This window comes from Cupressus sempervirens, chromosome 9, assembly GCF_028749045.1.
Source record: "Cupressus sempervirens isolate cs-2001-9-10 chromosome 9, ASM2874904v1, whole genome shotgun sequence".
In the NCBI taxonomy this organism is placed as follows: domain Eukaryota; kingdom Viridiplantae; phylum Streptophyta; class Pinopsida; order Cupressales; family Cupressaceae; genus Cupressus; species Cupressus sempervirens.
Window position 1 is genome coordinate 462,622,557 of NC_143126.1, and position 21,178 is coordinate 462,643,734.

Below are 21,178 nucleotides of genomic sequence, written 5' to 3' on the forward strand. Positions count from 1 at the left end.
AGGGTTCACAGTTGAGTATTGCAATATGTTCAATGCAATGACAGGATAATAGTTCATCCTTGGCTTTCTTGGACATGTTTTGATTTTGATGAATTATTCTTGTGCTCGGGGGTTGGATAGTTGGCATGATGTTTATCCTTGCGTAGTTGGGGAAGGCAAGTTGGGTGAGTTGTCCATGTTGCTTTCTCTTGAGATGCTCACTCCTACGACACCTACGATTGGATTACCCCACCATTTCTAGTATGGAGATGTTGTGATTGTGACTGTTGGGCAAGAATTATCAATTTAATTGGTGTGGGTATTATCGTAGTTGGTGGGCAAAATAAGGATATTACACAAGTCTTCACTTGGGATCCAGGTGGATCATTCCCATGGGCAGTTGTGTGTCTGGGAGTTGTCTGGAGAGATTTTTTTGTCTGTTTCTTATAAGGTTGGCATGATGTTGAGCTCCCACCACTACTTGACATTATAGGCGTACGTGGTTACAGTTGTAGTGAGGTTAACAGTTGGACTGAGGGTGTCCTTATACATGATAACACATGGCAAGTTGACTTGATTCATTATACATGTGGGCTTTTTTTGGGATCCTAACATTTAGTTGATTGGTGCATTTGTTCGTGATGAGTTGCTTTACAACTTTTGGAATGAAAATGTTAATAGCAATGTAGAGTAGCAAATGGGAAAAGCATCCTTGAGGAAATATGGGATCCAAGCATTTGGTATCCTATTAGTAGAGTATCATTCTTGAAGAGGATATAGGTTCCAAACATTTGGTCAGCATGTTGGTGTAGATTCCTCAAGGGCAAGCAATCTTTGGGATTCGTGATGTGTCAGCCCTATTTGCCTCAGTCTCATGGGCTAACTAGGACTTTGTAGAGATTAGAGCCAGATTTGGCCTAGGCAATTCCAAATTTAGGCCAATTAGAGTCCTTTGGTAGGGCTTCTAGATACTTATTATTTATAGTAAGTCAGCAGGGCTCAATATCCTTGGCATTCAGTGCTAGACTAGGAGCATCTTAGTAAGACATTTCCAATGAGCTATTACACATGATCATCCAAGTTTGATTGATTGGTAATTTTAATGCTTAAAGATTAAGTGATTTATTAATAAAGTGACTTAAATTAAAGTACATATTATTATGTCACTTTATTATTAAAAGAACACTTTATTCACTTAAGTGAGAAATCATATTTTAAAGGTGAAAATAAAGAGACAGAGAAAGGAATGTTAAGAGTCAAGTAGAAGGGAAATAAAGAGTCACAGGTTTGTGCTTGAAAAGAATAAGCAAGGCTCATTCTCATATGCTTGGATTAAGTTTTGATTTTCTTCTCTTTGAGAACTTGGAAGCCTCAGCCAGTTTGAGGACAAAAACCCTTAAGCTTGGAGAGAGTGGATGGAAACCCATTGTTGGTTGGAGACATCGTGCAGGTGTTTCATGTTCAAATTCTTGATATCCAATCTTCTTGTGATTTTCTATAACTATGATTCGATTTTGGTTATTGTTCAACTGAAGAATTAAATGCAATATTATTTCTGAAACTTTGTTTCAACTGGGTATTTGTATTCTGTTGGATAAATTGAAAAACATTTGCAGGCAAATCTATTGTTTAAATTTTTTTGATAATCTTGAGAAATTTGGAGAAAATATCTTGTTTAGGATATTGCATATTGCCAATAAGTAGTCTTAGAATCATCAACCTTGGTTGTGAAATTGTCAAGTACCCCATCTTGAAATGATGCATTAAATCCTATTGGTTGGACAAGAACTTCACAATTCTGCACAAATCCCCACTTACAAGAATGCCTTCATGACTTTCTCTTGCACACCTTACGAATATGAACAACACCATCCTTACATAAAAAATTTGCCAATTTTATTTGTATTTCTACTCCATGTGGATTGCAAAATCTAGGATAGAAGAGAAAATAGATATTTAGGTGGAAATGTGCAAGCAAAATTTGTAGGCCCATGCTTCTTTTTGATGGATTGGGCGGGGGAGATCCAACATTAAAATTCAAAGTTGACTATCATTGTGACTATCACTATGGAGAAACAGGGGAAAGCATGGGAAAACAAAATGGGACGCAAAAGGTTAAGAGGGCTCCAATCCACTACCTAAGCAGTCAAAGTTTAGATGGTGTTCTTTAAACCTAGTCGCCATAAGAGTTTATAATGACAATAAGGTATTATTATTCTGAATAAACAGTATAATTTTTTTGCAACGTAGAACCTATACATGATCATGTTGACTCATGCTCACCCCAACAATTGATTGTGGGGTGTTTTGTGTGCTAAACTATTGCAATATTTACCATCTTGCTAGACAAATGATTATTAACTCATGAACTGAATTTAAATGTGGCTATTGATGATCACTATTGAAAGTATAATATCTATAATTGCACCTCTCAAGATAGCTTGGAAATATTGAAATTGGCCTTTCAAGTTAATTTTATTGATAACCCCCAGCATGTTAAATTCCAGACCTTGTGAGCAAGATCAAGAAATAGGAGGCCTTGTTTGAATCCCAACAAGTTTTCTATCTTGTGTTGTCTGATAACTAAGAGAATCTTCTTACCTTGGATTACTGTGTGAAGCACCAAGTTAATTTTAAAGAAACATTTTACTGATGGAGCCCAGTAAGGGGTGAATTTATTGAACTATTAAGACCATATACATTGCTATCCTCTATAGTTCACCATAACAAAGGAAATAACAATTGGAGTTGTCTTGTGTATCACCAGACATTTAAACCTGGATGGTTTTACAAGCCCTAAAGAAAACAGTTACATGACCAAATTGAAGATATTGTATCAAGTTTGTGTTAAATGGTGGCATTGATTTATTAACATTTTGCCAATTGCTTCCAAACCAATTTGACCAGAATTTAGTCCCGTCTCCCACATTTAATTTAATAATAGGAATCGAAATGGTGTTGGACATGACTTAAGGAAACCAGTGAGATCAATTCTATTCCGTAGAAATGCTAATCATAGAATGGGCCTCGATTGAGCGGGTCCAAACTTTGTTCTTGCGGCGCATTATCAGATGTCATAGATCTACTCCTCATGGTATCATTCTTGCTGAGTTCAGGGCTCATCCTTTAAGACTTGCGGCCATTTTTGACTTAGTTTGGTTTCTTCATCGCCTTCGTGGGTTTGCTGATATGGTTGGAGACCGTGATCGTTACTCCTATTTAGCTTATTGCTCTTCGGTTTCCATGGCGGCTGTTGAGTTTGGTGCTCGTGCGCGGTGTTGGTACGCACAAGTCTCTTCTTTGCTAAGTTCGATTGGGATTGATATTGATCGTCTCCCCCCTTTTCAATTTTCTTTGGATGCCCCTGCTCATCTTCTCCCTTCTCGGCAGGAGTTGAATGAGCATGTTCGTCTTAATATTTATAGATGTTACATTACTGCTACCTGGGTTAACCCTCCTGGTGGATTACGCCCACGGATGTCGTTTTCTTTTTGGAGATCTCAGATGGGATTATTGCCCGACCTAGCTATCTTTCACGATGCTGGTCTCATGCCCTACGGATCTCTTTAGGTTCTTTCAGAGTTGGTTCCCACCATCTTCGGGCTCAGTTGGATCATCATATTGATAGGGAGGAGCGGACTTGTTTGTTCTGTTCTTTAGGGGAGGTGGAGGAAGAGGCTCACTTTCTTTTTCGATGCCCTATTTATTATGAGATCAGAGGGAGGTTCTTTTGTTTGTTCAGAGAGTGCTTCTCTCTCTATGATTTCTTCAGCTATTATGATCAGAGATGCCTTGCACTGTATCTGCGTGAGGCCACTATGCTCTGGGATAACATGATTCAGACTCTACTTCCACACCGGCACTCATCTACTCAGCTCGTTACTACCTTTTTTACACCTTTGCGTGGTGTGAAAAGGCCCTCTAGCTCTATTCGGCCTAGTGATCTTTCTAGATGCGTCACATCCCATTCTGCTTATAGGCACCAGTGACACTCTTCTGGGACAGGTCGGAGACAGTGTAGTACCTCTACGCATCGACACGTGTATCACTCTATGACTGATTTCTTCTCACCCAAGAAAGACTCCTAGTGCTTTCTGTTGCTTGTATTTGTTTGTTGTTGTTGCTTTTCTTCGAACACCTTTGTGTGCTCCTGCTGGCTTCAGCCCTGCTTTGTTGTAATCTTTCAGTTCCATAGACCTCTTTTTGGTCTTTTGTTGGACATTAATATCATTATCTTATCTGATCTTATCTTATCTCATTAGATTAAATGACATTCAAACAAGCTTTGCTGAGCTCCACTCATATAATAGATGATGGCATTTCTTCCTCACTCTAGCATACTTTAATTTAGGTTGGCCTCCATAACCATGATTCCTGAAATTGTCATTTGTAGTTTCCTTATGACACATGAGAAACCATAGCAAAACAATCATCATGAATTGGCAGTCTCAGTGTTCTTTAACCAAGCAGAACAAAATAAGTTATTGTGGGGGCTCTTGTATGATGCACATGTTGTAACCTATATTTTATTTTCTCAAATCTGACCGTAGATCTACATATTCTTCATTCTATAATAATATATATTAAGCCTTGATGCTTTCTTAAATCAATTAAAGTGATGTGCAGTCTACCTTGAATCATCTACAATCCAAGAGATCCCATTTTTTCATACTAACTAGCATCTAAATCTTTAAGAGATGTGGTGGACTCGCTAATAGGGAATATGGATGTTGTGATTGACAGTTTTTTGTTGTACTAAGAATGGTTTTCCATCATATCCGATGACTGAATAATATTTTCCACCATATAACTTTTCTGACAATTTTCTGGGCTTCAAATTTCATAGGGAAAAACCACAGCTAACAATCCAACAATGAATAATATTTTCCAAAAACAAATTGGGCTTGAAAGCCCACAAGGAGAAGCCTAATTGCAATTATATAGAGAGAGATCAAGATCATTGAGAAAAGGCATAAAAGTAAATCAAAATTGGAAGATTGAGATTAAGATTTATAAATTTCCAGCAATGTATCGAACTGGAAAAAGAACGCTGATATACATCCACTCAATGAAAATCTTGAATTAACGATTATTTGATTTTTTCTTTCCTTAAATTTACATGTCTAGATCAAACTACACAAAAATTTCAATTAAGGTAATTGCTGCAAACACTAGAAACAAAACTCCTCCAGTGTATGTAATTACCTGAAAACAAAGAGAACTATGAATGGATCATTCTTGAGACTGTAATTGGATACTAGAAAAAATTACTTTAATATTCCTACAACCTATCAAGTGGGGACATGATTGAAAATGCATAAACCATTCTAGTAATGTTTTATATTCTTACAGGAAAAGTAGAATATAGGAGAATCAAAAATGAAATTTTACCTTTTCAGATACATATGTCGCTAATAAAGAGCCTCCCAAAACAGCTATCTGCAAAAAGTATGTAACATGACAACTTAACATCATTATTAACATAAATGCATAAAACACGAGAAGCTGATGACATGAATTTTTTTCTGTTTGAAAATGCAGTAATACTAAGCAATATTCTTGCTATTTTCAAAGAAGTCAGAATGTATCAATTTTCTCCTGATATTTATTGGAATTCAACTGCATAGTCTTGAGTCAGTTTTCAGGAACATATATTCTTACTAATTACAGAGAGTTCGTCCTAGTGATTACACATATACAACATAGCCATAGTTGCCAGGAGATGCGTCTTGATTATGGAGACATGTCTTTGAGACCTGACACGTACCCATGGACTTCAAAATTAGGTTCGTATCAAAGTCTACCAATGTCTCTGAATCTCTTGCCGTATTTTGGCATCTCCCGCACATCTCCAGGGAAAAAAGCATGTTCAAAAAAAAGAAACCATCATTTATGTGTTTGGAAGGCTTGACATTGCATTTGGAAGCCCTAAACAGGCACTATGAATTGTGTGAACCTCCTTCAAGGTAGGTTTCTGATTTATTTTTTGTTTACCTACGTTTGTTTTCCGTGGGTCTTGCGATCATTTTTATGGCCTGCATTTGTTTTTATCCCTGCAAGTTGTTTGTGGTCCATGGCCTTCCATTTTTCATTTGCTTCCACATTTCGCAGACATGTCTGACAGCACAGCTCTGATGGCAAACATGTATGCAAAATGTGGAAGCATTCACATGGCATTTTGCATATATGCTTGCCAGTGGATCTGTGTGACCACTTCCACATTTTGCATACATGTTTGCTAGTGGAGCTACACTGGCAGACATGTCTGCAAAATGTGGAAGCATACACACTTGACAATGCTTCCACATTTTGCATTCATTTTTAATTTTTTCAATTTACCAAATTCCTTTTGTGCATATCTTGTGTGGATAACTAAACTTTGACACACTAAATTTGTTCTGTACTCATCCTATCTAATCATCATCACAATTCATTATGTTCAACATCATTTGTCAACACCAAGGTCTAATTATTTTGTCAAGTTATTGATTTTTGCTAGTGCATCTTGTTTGCAGACATGTCTACAAAATGTGGAAGCATTCACACAGCAGTGAATGCTAATTTTATGAAAGATATAATGAAAGAACATTGAAATATCAAATATGTTATTTTGAATGACTATATTGATGGCATAGTTCTGAAAATCGCCATAAAATCGCGTGAATCGCGATAAGATTTATCCACCCCGATTTTTTTGGCATCGTGAATCCTTGGCAACGATTTTTTGGCATGAATCGCCTGAATTGCCTGATTCAGGCGATTCATGCCAACAATCGCTTGAATCTGCCTTGTGAATCGGCGGTCAAAGTGTATATCGATTAATATTGATGGTATTTGCAATATGGTGTATAGTACATATGTCAATTGGGGTTCACAACACATTGGATGATGTTCACACATAAAACTTTCTGTTTTAAACTGTACCAGGTCAGTAGACTGGATGGTGCTTACTCTTGTCCCCAAAATTTGCATGTGTATATATATGCCTTTGACCTAAAACTCATGAGCAGTAGTTATGTTTTAGTTTACCAACAAGAAACTTATTGGTAAGGCTTGCACTGCTTTCCCTATTTACTCCAGTTTTTAAAGGTTCAGTCAAGAGCTTAATCTTTTCAGTTTCACAGTTTCCATTGATGCATTGCTGACCACCATTATTTCTCCCATTATACCTTAAACTACCAACAGAAATATTATTTGCAAGGCTTGCATTGCTTTGCTTTATTACCCAGTTTTCAGAGGTTCAGTCAAGAGCTTAATCTTTCTAGATTTTCTGTTGATGCCAACCTTCATTATCTCTTCTACTATACCTTACAGTTCTTTAATCTATTTAAATATTTGTCAATTTAAAAAGCTTAACATTTTTGAAGCATTTCTTGGTTACAACTTAACCCATAGTTAAGAATTTTATACATCAAAGTGTAAACTGCTTAAATGACTCTGAAAATGTGTACACCATTGAATCAAAATTGACAATTAGATTAATTTTAAATTTGGATATTCTTGCCCTTACCTTACTGTAATCATAATGATTCTTACAATCTGAATTTAGCACTTTAATTTCTATTTACTTCAGCTAGCCTACAATTTACATTTTACATAACATAGTTATGTATGTGATGGATTTTATGTTCCATGTTTATGTATGTTAAGTTTTAACTTCTATTTGATGATGTTATAGTGTGTTTAAGTTATATTCAATAAAAGGTGCATGAAATAAGTTTTAAATTGTTAAAATCTCTAAATTTAAAAAGTTTTTTCAAATTTGCCGATTCATGGGCGATTCATGGCCAATTCACAATTCGATTCGGCCTTGCCAATTCCAATCCAATTCCAATTCTCGTTACTTTGATTGATGGCACCAAAGGCATCAAGTGTGATGTTTGGTTGTGTGCTAGGGCTTGTCCCTATCCGCATCCCTGTTCCTTGGTGCTTTGTGGGTGTCGTCTGCAGGCTAGAGGGTGTGGGTGTGCTTGTCGAGGGTCCTTTTCTAAGCAGCGGGGGTTTCTTTCTGCAAAGAAGTGACCGATGTGGGTATCAATGTGTGGGCATTTGGCATTGATTTGGGTGGTTTTCGGTTTCTCAGTTGTGGTTCTGGGGTGGTTATGTGGGGTTTGGCTGGGATTTATCATTGGTGGCCTTGTGAGTGAGGTGGGGTTTTAGTTGTAATTGGTGTTGTGGGATTTGGTCTTGCATGGCTATGCATGTAGGCTTTTTGAGAATGCACTCTTCATTTAAGGATTCTTTGTTGGGAGGTTTTTCTTCTCGTGCTCTGTATGCTAATCAAACTGTCAGAGCTATCATGAGTGATGTTAGAGATGGCTCTTCTCTTACTGATGATTTTTGGCCCCAAAGGTTTAACAGTTGTTATGCTCGAAGTGAGCAAAGACCAATTCTGGTGGTTCAACTCGAGACTATTGAGGAGGATGTTACCTACTTGTCTAAACATGCTTTGATCTGCATGTTCATGAGGATTCGAGTTGATTGGCTTTTCTCTTGCTTTGATCTACAAGTAAATCACCATAAGAAAGATAAGCATGAAAGCACAGTAACTCCAAGACAATCAACACTAGGATTTATATGGAAAAGTCAAAATAGGAAAAACCACAGAGAATTAATTCTTGTGAAATGAAAAACACCTGCTAGGGTGACATTGGTTAAGGTGATTTGCACAACAAGGCTAACTACCTGAATTGCTCACTATAATACAAAAAGGGCGATGTTGGTAGGCCTCATTGACAGAGTGGCTACACCCCAAAAATACAATTAGGCTCCTTACACATAGGCTTATAGCAAGTATATGAAAGATGAAGTAGAAACCACAACGGGCTGTAGTTGCCGAGCTTGTGCAATTACATTTTGCTACTACCCGCACCTCCTTGAATCAGCTAACTAAAAAACTTCCACTTGCATCACATATACATGCTTCGCATTGAACACATATGTTGCCACATTGCAACAACTTCAAAATCTCTCTTCAAAGTTATACAACAATCACTTCCACTTGCACTCTTGCACTCATGCATACATGTATACAAATAGTTCTTTTTTTATATTGGCACCCAAGCATACATATGTCGGCTCTGTTACATCCCAAATTTTGACTTAGTTTTAAAATTGCTCATACCCGTTGGATTTAACGGATTTTTCTTTCATGATCATGTGAAATAGGTAGTTATTTATATCCGTTGTATTAACTATTAATGAAGATGGTCGTTAACCATTATTTTCTATATGATGTTTAGTAGTTGCTTGATTTTGGAATTATGGTTAATAATTTTGTCTTTTAAATGTTCATATGAAAATTATTATGGAACTGTTATTATGGTGGAAGTGTTTCACGAGTGATTGAAGGAGAAGATGAAGGGGGGAAGCATTGCTAAACGGGATCATCGGAATGGGATACTTGCTTAGTCCAGTCAACAAGATTGACAGATATGACCTTAAACTTCTTTGGTAAGGACCTAACGACTTGAACACAGGATACATCTGTAGGACCTGCATGAGCTATTAAATAAATAATTTAAGAAACATAAAATAATGAAATTAAAATATAATACATATCTCAAAGGATTTTAAACGATCTTTTACCATATTATTATAATATATATGTATGTACGTACATATAGATATAAAAATGAAGTGGCACCATTATATTATAATAATATAATAAAATGATGTCACCTCACTAATATATTTACATGTACGTATATAAATATAAATTATAACAATATTCGAATTATAACCTTCCAACTCTTCTTCCATCCTTTTTATTTTTTTTCTTCTTGTTGAAACCGATTGAACACTTGGCATTTTTAATTATAATCTTTAAGTTACGGAAGCCAAAGAGTCTTTTTAAGACCTTTTTATATCTTGAGTCGAGTGAAACAAAAGACACAAGAACTCTCATTCCCGAATTCCTTTTTAATCGCAATCCTTCCTTGCTTATTGCAGCTCCATTTCTAATTGATACTTTGCTACACATCTGCCGAATATCTGCAAGATCATTGAAACCCTTTTCCCATTTCATAGTAGCGCCATTCTAATACTCTGCCGTGTATGTTCTGTTCATGCTAAGGATTTAAGTTTTTATGCACTTTGGTTACATCTACAACTGAAGAAGAGCTGATTACCATTCGATTTGCAAGACTTCAAACAGTTCCAAATTTACATCAGGGCATGTGATAATCATTCCAGTTATTGTTATTCTTATGTTTTTACAAATCGATTGCCATAGCTATAGCAGTAGTTTATCCTCATTTATCACTAAGGAGTTGCTTACCAATAAGCATAGTGAAGTGTCTATAGTATGGAATCATAAATTATTCTTGCCAATAGACCTTGAAATCGAATGATAATTGTTTCTGCAAATTTTTTTTCTTTAAAATATAATTATGTAATTCCAAATTGTGAAATGCTGAAAGTTTATAATATTCATGAATCCTTTTAGAATTTACGCATAGAGCAGATTGCTTAAAATTTCCAAACACCTGGAATTCACTAGCTGTATAGCCATGTAAAAGTGAAGAGGTGGAATCAATCTGCAAGAATGCATAAGTGGAATCAGATATGATTAAATAAATTAATTAACCATACTTAATAGCTCATGCTAGTCCCTATAAATGTTTCCTGTTGTCAACTTGAGCGGTGGTGATCGGGTTGTTGAACCCATCAGAAATCCTTGGCAAAGGTAGTTTAAAGACATGTTTGTCATTTAATGATCACTTGATGTCAATGGTACCGATTATGTAGACATGTCCGTTTCATAACTATGCGGACATTCTAAACACCAAAATGCTCGGGTGGCTACACTAAGAACATCCGAAGCTCAATCCCGAGGTAGGGAGGGCCTTTCTAATTCAATAGATTGTGTGGGGATAAGCATGGTCCGAGGTTGGGAGGTTAAGCCTATGTCAATGCTTCTCCTCTTACCAAAAGCCGAGGCTTGCACAACCAGCTAAAAGACCCTCCAGATGATACTTGTATGTTTCTTTTCTTCTTTTCTTGATAAACATTTACTTACTTGTATGTAGAAAAGATAGTTAATCGATAACTTAGTTATTTCAATTAATCATCAATACAATTATTTTTAGTTGATCTCAGTTAATCATTAATCTAGTCATTTCAGTTGATCATTAATACAATTATGTTCAATTAATCGTTAATCTAGTTATTTTCTAGTTAATCGTTAAACTAGTTATTTTCAGATGATCATTGATATGGTTATGGTTATTTCAGTTAATTGTTAAAACAGTTAATGTCATATGAAAAGGGTTTCAGTTATCTATTTAATGAATGTTGGAAAATCTTTATATAAACTGTCTTTGTTTTTTATATGAAAAACCGTTTGTTACAAGCTCCATGACAAAATGTGTGATAAAAACAATGCACGAGCTAATGGATTACATTTAATTTCAAGCATTGGACCTAAATCTAGAATTACATAGCCACTACATTACATTATGAAGTATAGGTCACACATAAGAAATTACAATTTTTATCACAACTTCCAACGCCGCTCAAAAGCCACAACCAAGACCAAAAAAATGGAAATCTAATGATCTTTAACACCACCAATTAACCTAGCAACCACCAAAAGCTGTGATCAAAACAGCAAAACAAAACCAATGATTTGCACCAATTCAAAGATATACGAATAATGACTTTATAGCCGCAACAATCACAAGGAGCCAATCAAATGTTACCAAGTGTACGGGTAAGTGGAATGGGATACACAAACTCAGTAATACCTAGAACTTAGAAGTATGAGACATTTGCATTTTGGAACAGTCCTGTACACACCATAATTTCTAGTGGACTGTCGTCACCAGGAAACCACAAAATACTCCAAAAACCCCAAAACCTATCACCAAACAATCGATACCTCCAAAGTGACAGTATGGATGTTTTGAAATCAATGACAATCAATGCTAGCACTATTATTTCAAATCTAACAGAATTTCCTAGCATGCTAGTGCATAGCACTTTGTCCAGGAAAATTGGGCTCAAAAACTCAAAATGAGTCTATTTATAATAGAAAATTAATATTTTGATATCATCAAGTTAATTAAAACATTTTTAAAATCTTATACCAAAGTAGATGCATTGTGTACAATTCACCATCTTCTAACATGTTGATCTTATCCTTTTCAAATATACCAAATGGGTATCTTTAATTACATTTAATCTCTTATCAAATTCAAGACCTTTCAAGTTATTAGTTTGGTCACCCAAAACACTTTCATGCACAAGTGGACTGCTGCTATAAGGAACACATGATTCATCATACCTTTCAAGGGTAATGTCAATGCCTATAGGCCTCAAACTCCTTGTTTGATTGATCTACATGCAAAATCAAAGTTGCTGCCATGTCATCATTTTCAAGCAATTTCTCATCATATAAAGAACTTATTTTACTTCCTTGAAAACACCTTGAGACTCCAACATGCTCTCTCCTCAAGTAAGATCATCTTCATCAAAATGTTTGTCAATGACAACTTCCAAATCATCCGATATAGAGATTCATAAAGCCCTACCTTTAACGATAGTTGAATCCATCTCCTCAAAAGCATTTGTGTTATTTTGTTGGAACGAAACTATGGAATTCCTATATTTTTCATTGCTGGTCCAAATGTTATTGGCTGACTTATCTTCCCTACTAACCCCTACAATTATGATCAAGTGTCCAAGTCTCTTAACATGTCAAACAAATCTGCTCCCTCCTCATTTGGTTCTTACTCTCATTGGAAGACCTTGCAACTTAGCCTATTGAGATTAATTCATTTTCAGTCATTTGTTTCTGGAAGCTTCCAATCTTCTACTCAATTGACCCTTTTGAGAACTCATAAGCCATAGGTGAGGTATTATGCTCCTTTCTCCAAATTAGCTAACAAATCTAATTGCAACTGCACATGTCATCATCTTCGTCTAAGATTAAGCACAAAATAGTTTGCATGCAAGCCCTCACATTGACTAGATGATGTTTCATGATTTTAACTAAGCAGCACTGAAACATTTGAAAAATTAAATCATTACATTCAAGATCACTCATGGAAGCATATGATCTGACTCTTGATATAATTTCTAAAACCTTAGCCCTCTTACTAAAAGTAGGGCCTTTGACATCAAGCAACACATGAAAGCTATTCACAACCAGCTGCAAAACCTTCCTCAATACATCATCATTATAGGGTGCTACAGGACATGTTATTCATGTAATCTCACTAAGACTGCAAAACCTTCCTCAATACATCATCATATAGGGTGGTACAAGAGATGTTATTCATGTAATCCCACTAAGACATCAAGCAACTGCAGGTCTGACATATTTATGAGGATGTTCCATAAACTTGTGCTAGACCAAACTGAGCCTTGAGGGCTGCAAAGCCCAATTCAAAAGCCCCAAATTTGATTGGTCTACTTTGGACAAATATAAGTCTAATTACTCCAACTTTGAAACAAGCCATCAAGAAATTTAATGGACTCCAATTGTAATCCAGTTGAAGAGTCAATTTCCTACTTACTTTCCTTTGTGCAAGTCACTCAGCTGATAACCATTAAATTTTTATTGAATTCTTTTGAGAAATGATCACTTTTCTGATCTGCCCTTCTCTCCATTTTGTTTACTGAGATAAACTTTGTGGAATTCACAAAATCTGATGCACACATAAACTAAACTCCACAAGCTGGCACGAACTTGAGCATTGATACCAATGCAATAAGAAGCCCTATTGTGGCATGATTTCTTGATGAATTTATTTGCCCGCTTGAGTGCTACAAAGTAATGAAAGACAGTTATTGATAGGAATTTATTTGCATGTTGTAGGCATTGAGATCAAAAGCATTGTTGTAGCAATCCCTTGAAGAGGACAGCCAACAAACTAACTAAAACTGTAATGTCCCTGTTTTGGCCAGTTTGTGCAATTGATGGAGTTAGCTCATCATAGCAACCCTCGTGAGCTGACAGGGTGTTTTGGGCGTCTCAATTGTGAACTTACTATTTTTAATAAGTCTATTTTTGGCAGTTGCTATTTTGGTAGTGTAGTGGGTGACTTCAGCAGTTGGTCTTCACCTACACTTAATAAAGTAATAATTGCATGAGCTCTTATTTATTTATTAATCATTGAGTTGCATTATGATAATAATGACTTTAAGAGATACTTCTAAAAAGCGTGTTGGAATGTTTCTAATGTTGAGTTCTTTTGGGAAACTTCCACAATTTCTGGAGTGGAGTTTTTTAGGAAACTTTGGCCAATGAAAGGTTATAAATGAGAGCTCATTTCATTGGGAAAAGCATGCTTGAATATATATTTTACTTTTGTGCCTTTGTGGCTTTTTCTGAGTTCTAATTTTCTATACCCTTACTGAAGTATAAGGGTTTTGATGCTGAAGTGTTGGGTAATTTACAACTAAGGTATTGTGAATTCCCTTCTTGAAGATTATCTGAAATCATTGTTGAGGTAAAGTGATTTGGTCATCGGTTGGATCTCCTTACTGTATTTATCTGTGGCTGGGAGATATCATTTGTGTTATTTTATTATTATCTTGAAATTTAGGTGGGGGTTTGAATTCTGGAATTATTGGGATCTAAAGCTGAAAGTTGTTCTAAAGATTGTATTGCAAATTGTTGTTGTTGTATAGCAATCTGCCATCACTCCTTATTGTTTTACTGTGTCTAAAGGAGGAGTTTGTTTGGTGGTAATTATTTGATTTTATGAGAGTTTGTTTGTTAGAGATTGCCTGAAGATTGTGAAGAGATTCATCTAAATTCATTGTATCAAATTGTGTTTTGCAATATAACGATTTGATTTGACATTATAGATTTACGATATTATATCAAGAGGGCAGCATTTTCTGTGCAAGTTTGGTGAGTTCTAGGCCAATTCCATTCTCCTTGGACTAAACGGCATTATACATTGGATTTGCATTTAATTACGAGTTATGTGGGATCTACCCTATCAGTCGTAGGTGACTTTGCAAGCTAGATGTCCTTCACCTTGTACCTGCAATCTGCATATTGGTAAATGCGTGTGCAATTACTGTCTAGCGTCCAAGTATTCTCACCTGCAATTTGACTTCAGGGAATAATATTGCATAATCTGCCATTAACGTGGGTAAGAGGTAACTGAATATTTCTTACAAAAATTGTATTATGTCCATTGGGAGGTCAGATCAAAAATCTAGATTGGGAATTGCCAATCAGCTTGAAAGACTAATTGTTGTTACAATTAGGTTCTAAGTGTTGCTTTTTGATTTCCAGTATTTTATGCAATTGATAAAGCAATCATTTTGACTTTCAACATCAATTGGTATGATTTAGTAGTCTGAGATTGTTTTTTTAATGATTGCAATTCTTATTTCAAAAAAATACAAAAAAATCAGAAAGAGAAACACAAAATCCAAAACATCTCTCATTTTCAATCAGCAAATAAGTATAATGCCAAAAGGGGTTTTTACAGTGGTATTAGAGCGGTTTCCTGCCAGCCTGCAGGAATTGGGCTCAGTTTGGTCAAGTGCTTGGTTCGAAGTGCAGTCCATATTTGATTTGATATTTTTTATATCATGGTTGATGATAGGAGGTTTGTGTTGGGTATGCACTATACCCGAAGGAGACGTAATTCGCCTCCTAGGGAAGGTGAACCTAAGATTCAGTTTGGTTCAGTTGGCAGTCTGGGTGGTTCTTGTGGCAATGGACTACGACCCACAGATGTTGAGGTTGATAGAGATGCCCTGCAAGCATTTAGGAATATTGCAACCGGACAACAACAGATAACAGATGTACTGCAACAATTGTCTAATACTCTGCAGCAAATAGCACTTCCTCGAGGACGAAGTAGGGAGAGTTCGAGATGTTTCTGTTGGTTCTCATAGATCTCGAGTTGAGGATAGAACCTGAGATGGTGTTAGGTATGGAGATGCAAATCGGATTCAAGTTGAGGATTGTGGTGGATTAGTTGACAGAGTTGACATACATACTAGCACTCATGATAGGCTACAAAGGCCCGCATTTCTGAGACCTTAGATGGATGCGGTCAGTATTGAGTTTGAGGCTGCTCCTTTTGTTCATGATGTGCTGGCACACTTCACGGAGTGGAATGCTTTACCACAGGCTATTAAAGATCATTTGAGTTTTGATAGATTTCTGACTCAAAAACGGGAGCATCCTAGAGCAAGGTTGGCAACTGAGAGACGACTTCAACAGACTGAGTTACAGCAAGTTGCCAGTAAGCTGACGTTGAAGCACTTTAATGGTACTAGGAGAGTTATAGCTCAAGCTTGGATTCATAAGCTCGACACATATTTGGCTTTGCATCCTATGTCAGAGGTGGACGCTATTAGATTTGGAGTGTTGCATTTGGATGGAGCTGCCATGACAGGTGGTACCATGGGTTAGTTTCTTTGCAACATGAACATATCACTTCCTATCAGGAGTTTGTAGATCGCTTGATCGAGAGATTTGATAGGAAGGATCAGAAAGTGTACTTCCATGAGTTGGCTTAGCTGAAACAGTCTGGAGGATTAGAGAGTTACATCAGTGAGTTATGGAGGCTTTTAGTCATGGTTTATGATATTTCGGAGTACAGACAAGTTATGTTATTTATGAAGGGATTGACTGACCCACTCCGTGGATGGGTGAAGTCCTTGGACCCATCTTCTCTCTTGATAGCGATGAGGAAGGCATGTGACTTGGAGTCCTCTTCTCGAAGCAAGGTTGCTTTGAAATCTTCTGCTCTTCCAGTCGATAATAAGCCCCCACCAGTTGTAGAGGACAAGGGTAAGTTAGTGGGGAGGTTTGATGATATTTCTAGAGAGGATTTGAGGAGGCATCAACTTTGTTTTTGGTGCAAGGGGCCTTTCTCTAAGGGTCATACTTGTGCATTGAGGCCGAAGGGAGCAATGAATCGTGGTATGTGGGTTTATAGTTACACTGACGTGATTGAGGAGGAGTCATCACAACAACATGAGGATGCTAATGGAGATGATCATACTGATGATAAAGTTTATACTGTGATGAGTATTTATAGTTTGGTATTCGACTCGCATGATCAAGATGTGCACCAGGTATAGAGTTGGTCTGAGCCTAAGCTAGATTGTCTGCAGGATGATTGGGTAGGTATAATGAAGGAGAGTATGTTGAGATTTCCTATGGATTTGTCAGTTAGTGATGTTCCAACTTTTACATCGTCAGCACAGATATCTGATGCCATGTTACAGGTTATGTTATTGGTCCTGATAATGGTATTGGCATTCAATTGGTTCAGTAAGGATGGGGACATCACTTGCTTCTAGTGGGATCCCAGTGGAGGTTTTTGTATGATGCCGAATTGCTTGAGAACAAGCAATTTCGGGAAGGGAGGACTGTAATGTCCCCGTTTTGGTCAGTTTGTGCAGTTGATGAAGTTAACTCATCATAGCAACCCTCTTGAGCTGACAGGATGTTTGGGGGGTCTCAATTGTGAACTTACTATTTTTAGTAAGTCTATTTTTGGTAGTTGCTATTTTTGTCAATGCAATGGGTGGCTTTAGCAATTAGTCGTCACCTACAATTAATAAAGTAACAATTGCATGAGCTCTTATTTATTTATTAGTTATTGAGTTGCATTATTATAAATTATAATAATGTTTATATTATTATAATAATGAATTTAAGAGATATTTCTAAAAACTGTGTTGAAAAGTTTCTAGTGTTGAGTTCTTTTGGAAAACTTCCACAATTTCAGAAGTGGAGTTTTTTAGAAAACTTTGACCAACAAAAGGTTATAAATGAGAGCTCATTTCATTGGGAAAAGCATGCTTGAATATATATTTGCGGGTCTCAGTTGTGCACTTACTATTTTTCGTAAGTCTATTTTTGGTAGTTGCTATTTTTGGCAGTGCAGTGGGTGGCTTCAGCAGTTGGTCATCACCTACAATTAATAAAGTAATAATTGCATGAGCTCTTATTTATTTATTAATCATTGAGTTGTATTATTATAAATTATAATAATGTTTACATTATTATAATAATGAATTTAAGAGATATTTTTAAAAAGTGTGTTAGAAAGTTTCCAGTGTTGAATTCGTTTGGGAAACTTCCACAATTTCAGAAGTGGAGTTTTTTAAGAAACTTTGGCCAACAAAAGGTTATAAATGAGAGCTCATTTCATTGGGAAAAGCACACTTGAATAGATATTTTCTTTTTGTGCCTTGTGGCTTTTTTCTGAGTTCTGATTTTTTGTGCCCTTGCTGAAATATAAGGGTTTTGATGCTGAGAAGTGTTGGGTAATTTACAGCTGAGGTATTGTGAATTCCCTTCTTGAAGATTATCTGAAATCACTGCTAAGGTAAAGTGATTTGGTCATTGGTTGGATCTCCTTACTGTATTTATTTGTGGTTGGGAGATATCATTTGTGTTATTTTATTATTATCTTGAAATTTGGGGTGGGGGTTTGAATTCTGAAATTATTGGGGTCTGAAGCTGAAAGTTGTTCTAAAGATTGTATTGCAAATTGCTGTTGTCGGATAGCAATCTGCATCACTCCTTATTGTTTTACTGTGTCTAAAGGAGGAGTTTGTTCGGTGGTAATTATCTAATTTTATGAAAGTTTGTTTGCTGGAGATTGCCTGAAGATTGTGAAGAGATTCATTTGAATTCATTGTATCAAATTGTGTTTTGCAATATAGTGATTTGATTTGACATTATAGACTGCTGAATTATATCAGGAGGGCAGTGTTTTCTGTGCAAGTTTGGTGAGTTCTGGGCCAATTCCATTCTCCTTGGACTGGATGGCATTATACATTGGATCTGCATTTAATTACGAGTTGTGTGGAGTCTGCCGTATCAGCCGCAGGTGACTTTGCAAGCTAGACATCCTTCACCTTGTACCTGCGATCTGCATATTGGTAAATGTGTTTGCAATTACTGTCTAGCATCCAAGTATTCTCACCCACGATTTGACTTCAGGGAATAATATTGATTAACATGGGTAAGAGGTGACTGAATATTTCTTACAAAAATTGTATTATGTCCATTGGGAGGTTAGATCGAAAATCTGGATTGGGAATTGCCAATCAGCTTGAAAGACTAATTGCCGTTACAATCAGGTTCTAAGTGTTGCTTTTTGATTTCCAATATTTTATGCAATTGATAAAGCAATCATTTTGACTTTCAATATTAGTTGGTATGATTTAGTAGTCTGAGATTGTTTTTTTAATGATTGCAATTCTTATTTCAAAAAAATACAAAAAAAATCAGAAAGAGAAACACAAAATCCAAAACATCTCTTATTTTCAATCAGCAAATAAGTATAAGGCGAGAAGGGGTTTTTACAAAAACAATTGTAAGAAAACCAACCCAGGTTTACTACTAACTTATGCTAACACTTTGTAACTGAGGATTATGTCAAACACCTTGCATCCTTAATGTTTAAACAGCACGTTATGCATACTTTAGCACAGAAATTTTGACAAACAATTGTTATTTCAAATCTGATATTGTCAAAGGACATTCATAAATATGCAATACCAATACCAAAACCGTATCATAAGAAATCTCCACAAATAAATTAGAATATAACATGCTGATACAATATTGAGAATCTCAGAGTATATGGATTTTCATAAACCAAATCCTGACCTGGAGAGTAACACTGAAGTTGCTTCAGCCGATGTAATTCTGTACAGACTATGTTTCCAGATTGCAAATTGATTACTACTGGGACTGATTGTTGAGACATTCAACCACAAATGTCATGTCCCCTATATGGTCTTATTGAAGAGTCTTGAATACATTTCCTGTGACCCCCATTCAGAATGTTTGATCTTAATACATTTCCCTAACTTTAATATTTTCTTCAATGGTCAATCTTAATTTGCTGAAGAATAAACATTTAACACTATATAATTTTCTTTGTTGATTCGGCTCATCAATAACATTGAGCTTTATTTGTCAAAGGTAAAATAATCTGTAGTTTATAATTCATTTAATTCTATCCACTCATCAATTAAGATAGATACTCTTATTTAATTCAAATTGATTCGTTGGAATAATATCTGCATTCTTAAGAAATGTAGATGCTCTCATACCATAAAATGGAAACCTCATGAATCAATGTGATCAAAATATATAATAATTCTTAAAGGAGTCCAATAAAATTATCATCCAATGAATTGCTAAGTAACAGTAAATAAACAACTCTGCAAACTTCAGCAGGGTAGCCCAAGAACAAAACCTTGAGGTGTGCTGGCTTGGATGCCAATCCAGCTTGCCTCAGTTTGAATCAAGCAAAACAAGTGCATTGGAAGGTTGAAGGTGTTAAAATATAACTTCAGTTGAAGTGTTATTGATACTGTATTTTGTATATGATTCTCTCTATATATAGATAGATAGATAGATAGATAGATTTATTTATTTATCAAAATATTCTATCTCACCCGATACTTATACTATATGTGTTTGGTATATCATATACTGTTTTGGGGCTGTTTATACATTGCTGACAGTAGGGTACACGCCCACATAGGGACATGACCCTACATGGCCATTGGCCACATAGAGTCATGTCCCTATGGGGACATGTACTCCTCTCCACATATATGTACTAATTCTGCCGTGAGATATGCTCATCAATAAAAAACAGTATTGTGCTAATTCTCATCAGCAGATCAGTATCGAAGATCAGCATTCGAGTTAAAGGAAAATAACAGTTTTATACTGTTATTCAAATCTGCTATCATCAGATCATATTCAGACAAAATATATTGTCATTTGTATTCAACACTCAGTCTGAAAACATATTCAGAATTATTCAATTAAGTTGAAGAAACAAAACTGTGTAAAGAACTTTCACAACTAATCTCTATCAGAGATCCTTAAACATTTACAGAAGACAGATCGATGGGTTTCAAGCCAACAGTGAGCCCCAGAACCAAAACCACAGGCAGTCTACAGACTTGGTGTGGACATGTAGAGGCCCAGCTGAGCCATACAAGAAAGAACAGAGGCTGGAGATTGACATGGGAGGCAGGGCAGTTGTTTTGCAAATGTTTTGCAATCACAACTTTCAGTTCAACCCTCACAATCAAGTATTTTCTCAGCCCAGAATTGCTATGGAGAGCATATCGACATGTTTACAGCAGCTGCAAAGCCAAAAATTCAGGTCGCAAGGTTACCTTCAGGTTTGGCATAGAGCAAGAGGAGGCCAGCATTGACTCACGTGTGCAT

General features: G+C 36.1%; 1 protein-coding gene across 11 annotated transcripts in view; it reads right to left on the reverse strand.

Annotated features, from left to right (window-relative positions):
• Positions 1 to 21,178, reverse strand: part of LOC149539340 (GDT1-like protein 1, chloroplastic) — a 203,345-nt gene that overhangs the window by 15,230 nt on the left and 166,937 nt on the right. For 6 of the 11 annotated variants that reach the window (XR_016356223.1, XM_089800649.1, XM_089800654.1 and 3 more), the window contains 2 exons: positions 5,371 to 5,418; positions 4,953 to 5,184 (listed from right to left, as the gene is read on the reverse strand). Coding sequence is in view for 7 of the 11 variants with exons in the window: in XM_089800649.1 (XP_089656775.1) it covers positions 5,113 to 5,184; positions 5,371 to 5,418 (120 nt within the window). In the remaining 4 variants the exon portion in view is untranslated. Of the gene's footprint in view, positions 1 to 4,952; positions 5,185 to 5,370; positions 5,419 to 21,178 lie in introns of those variants that run through there. The other 5 variants (XR_016356224.1, XR_016356225.1, XM_089800652.1 and 2 more) reach the window with 2 other exon arrangements.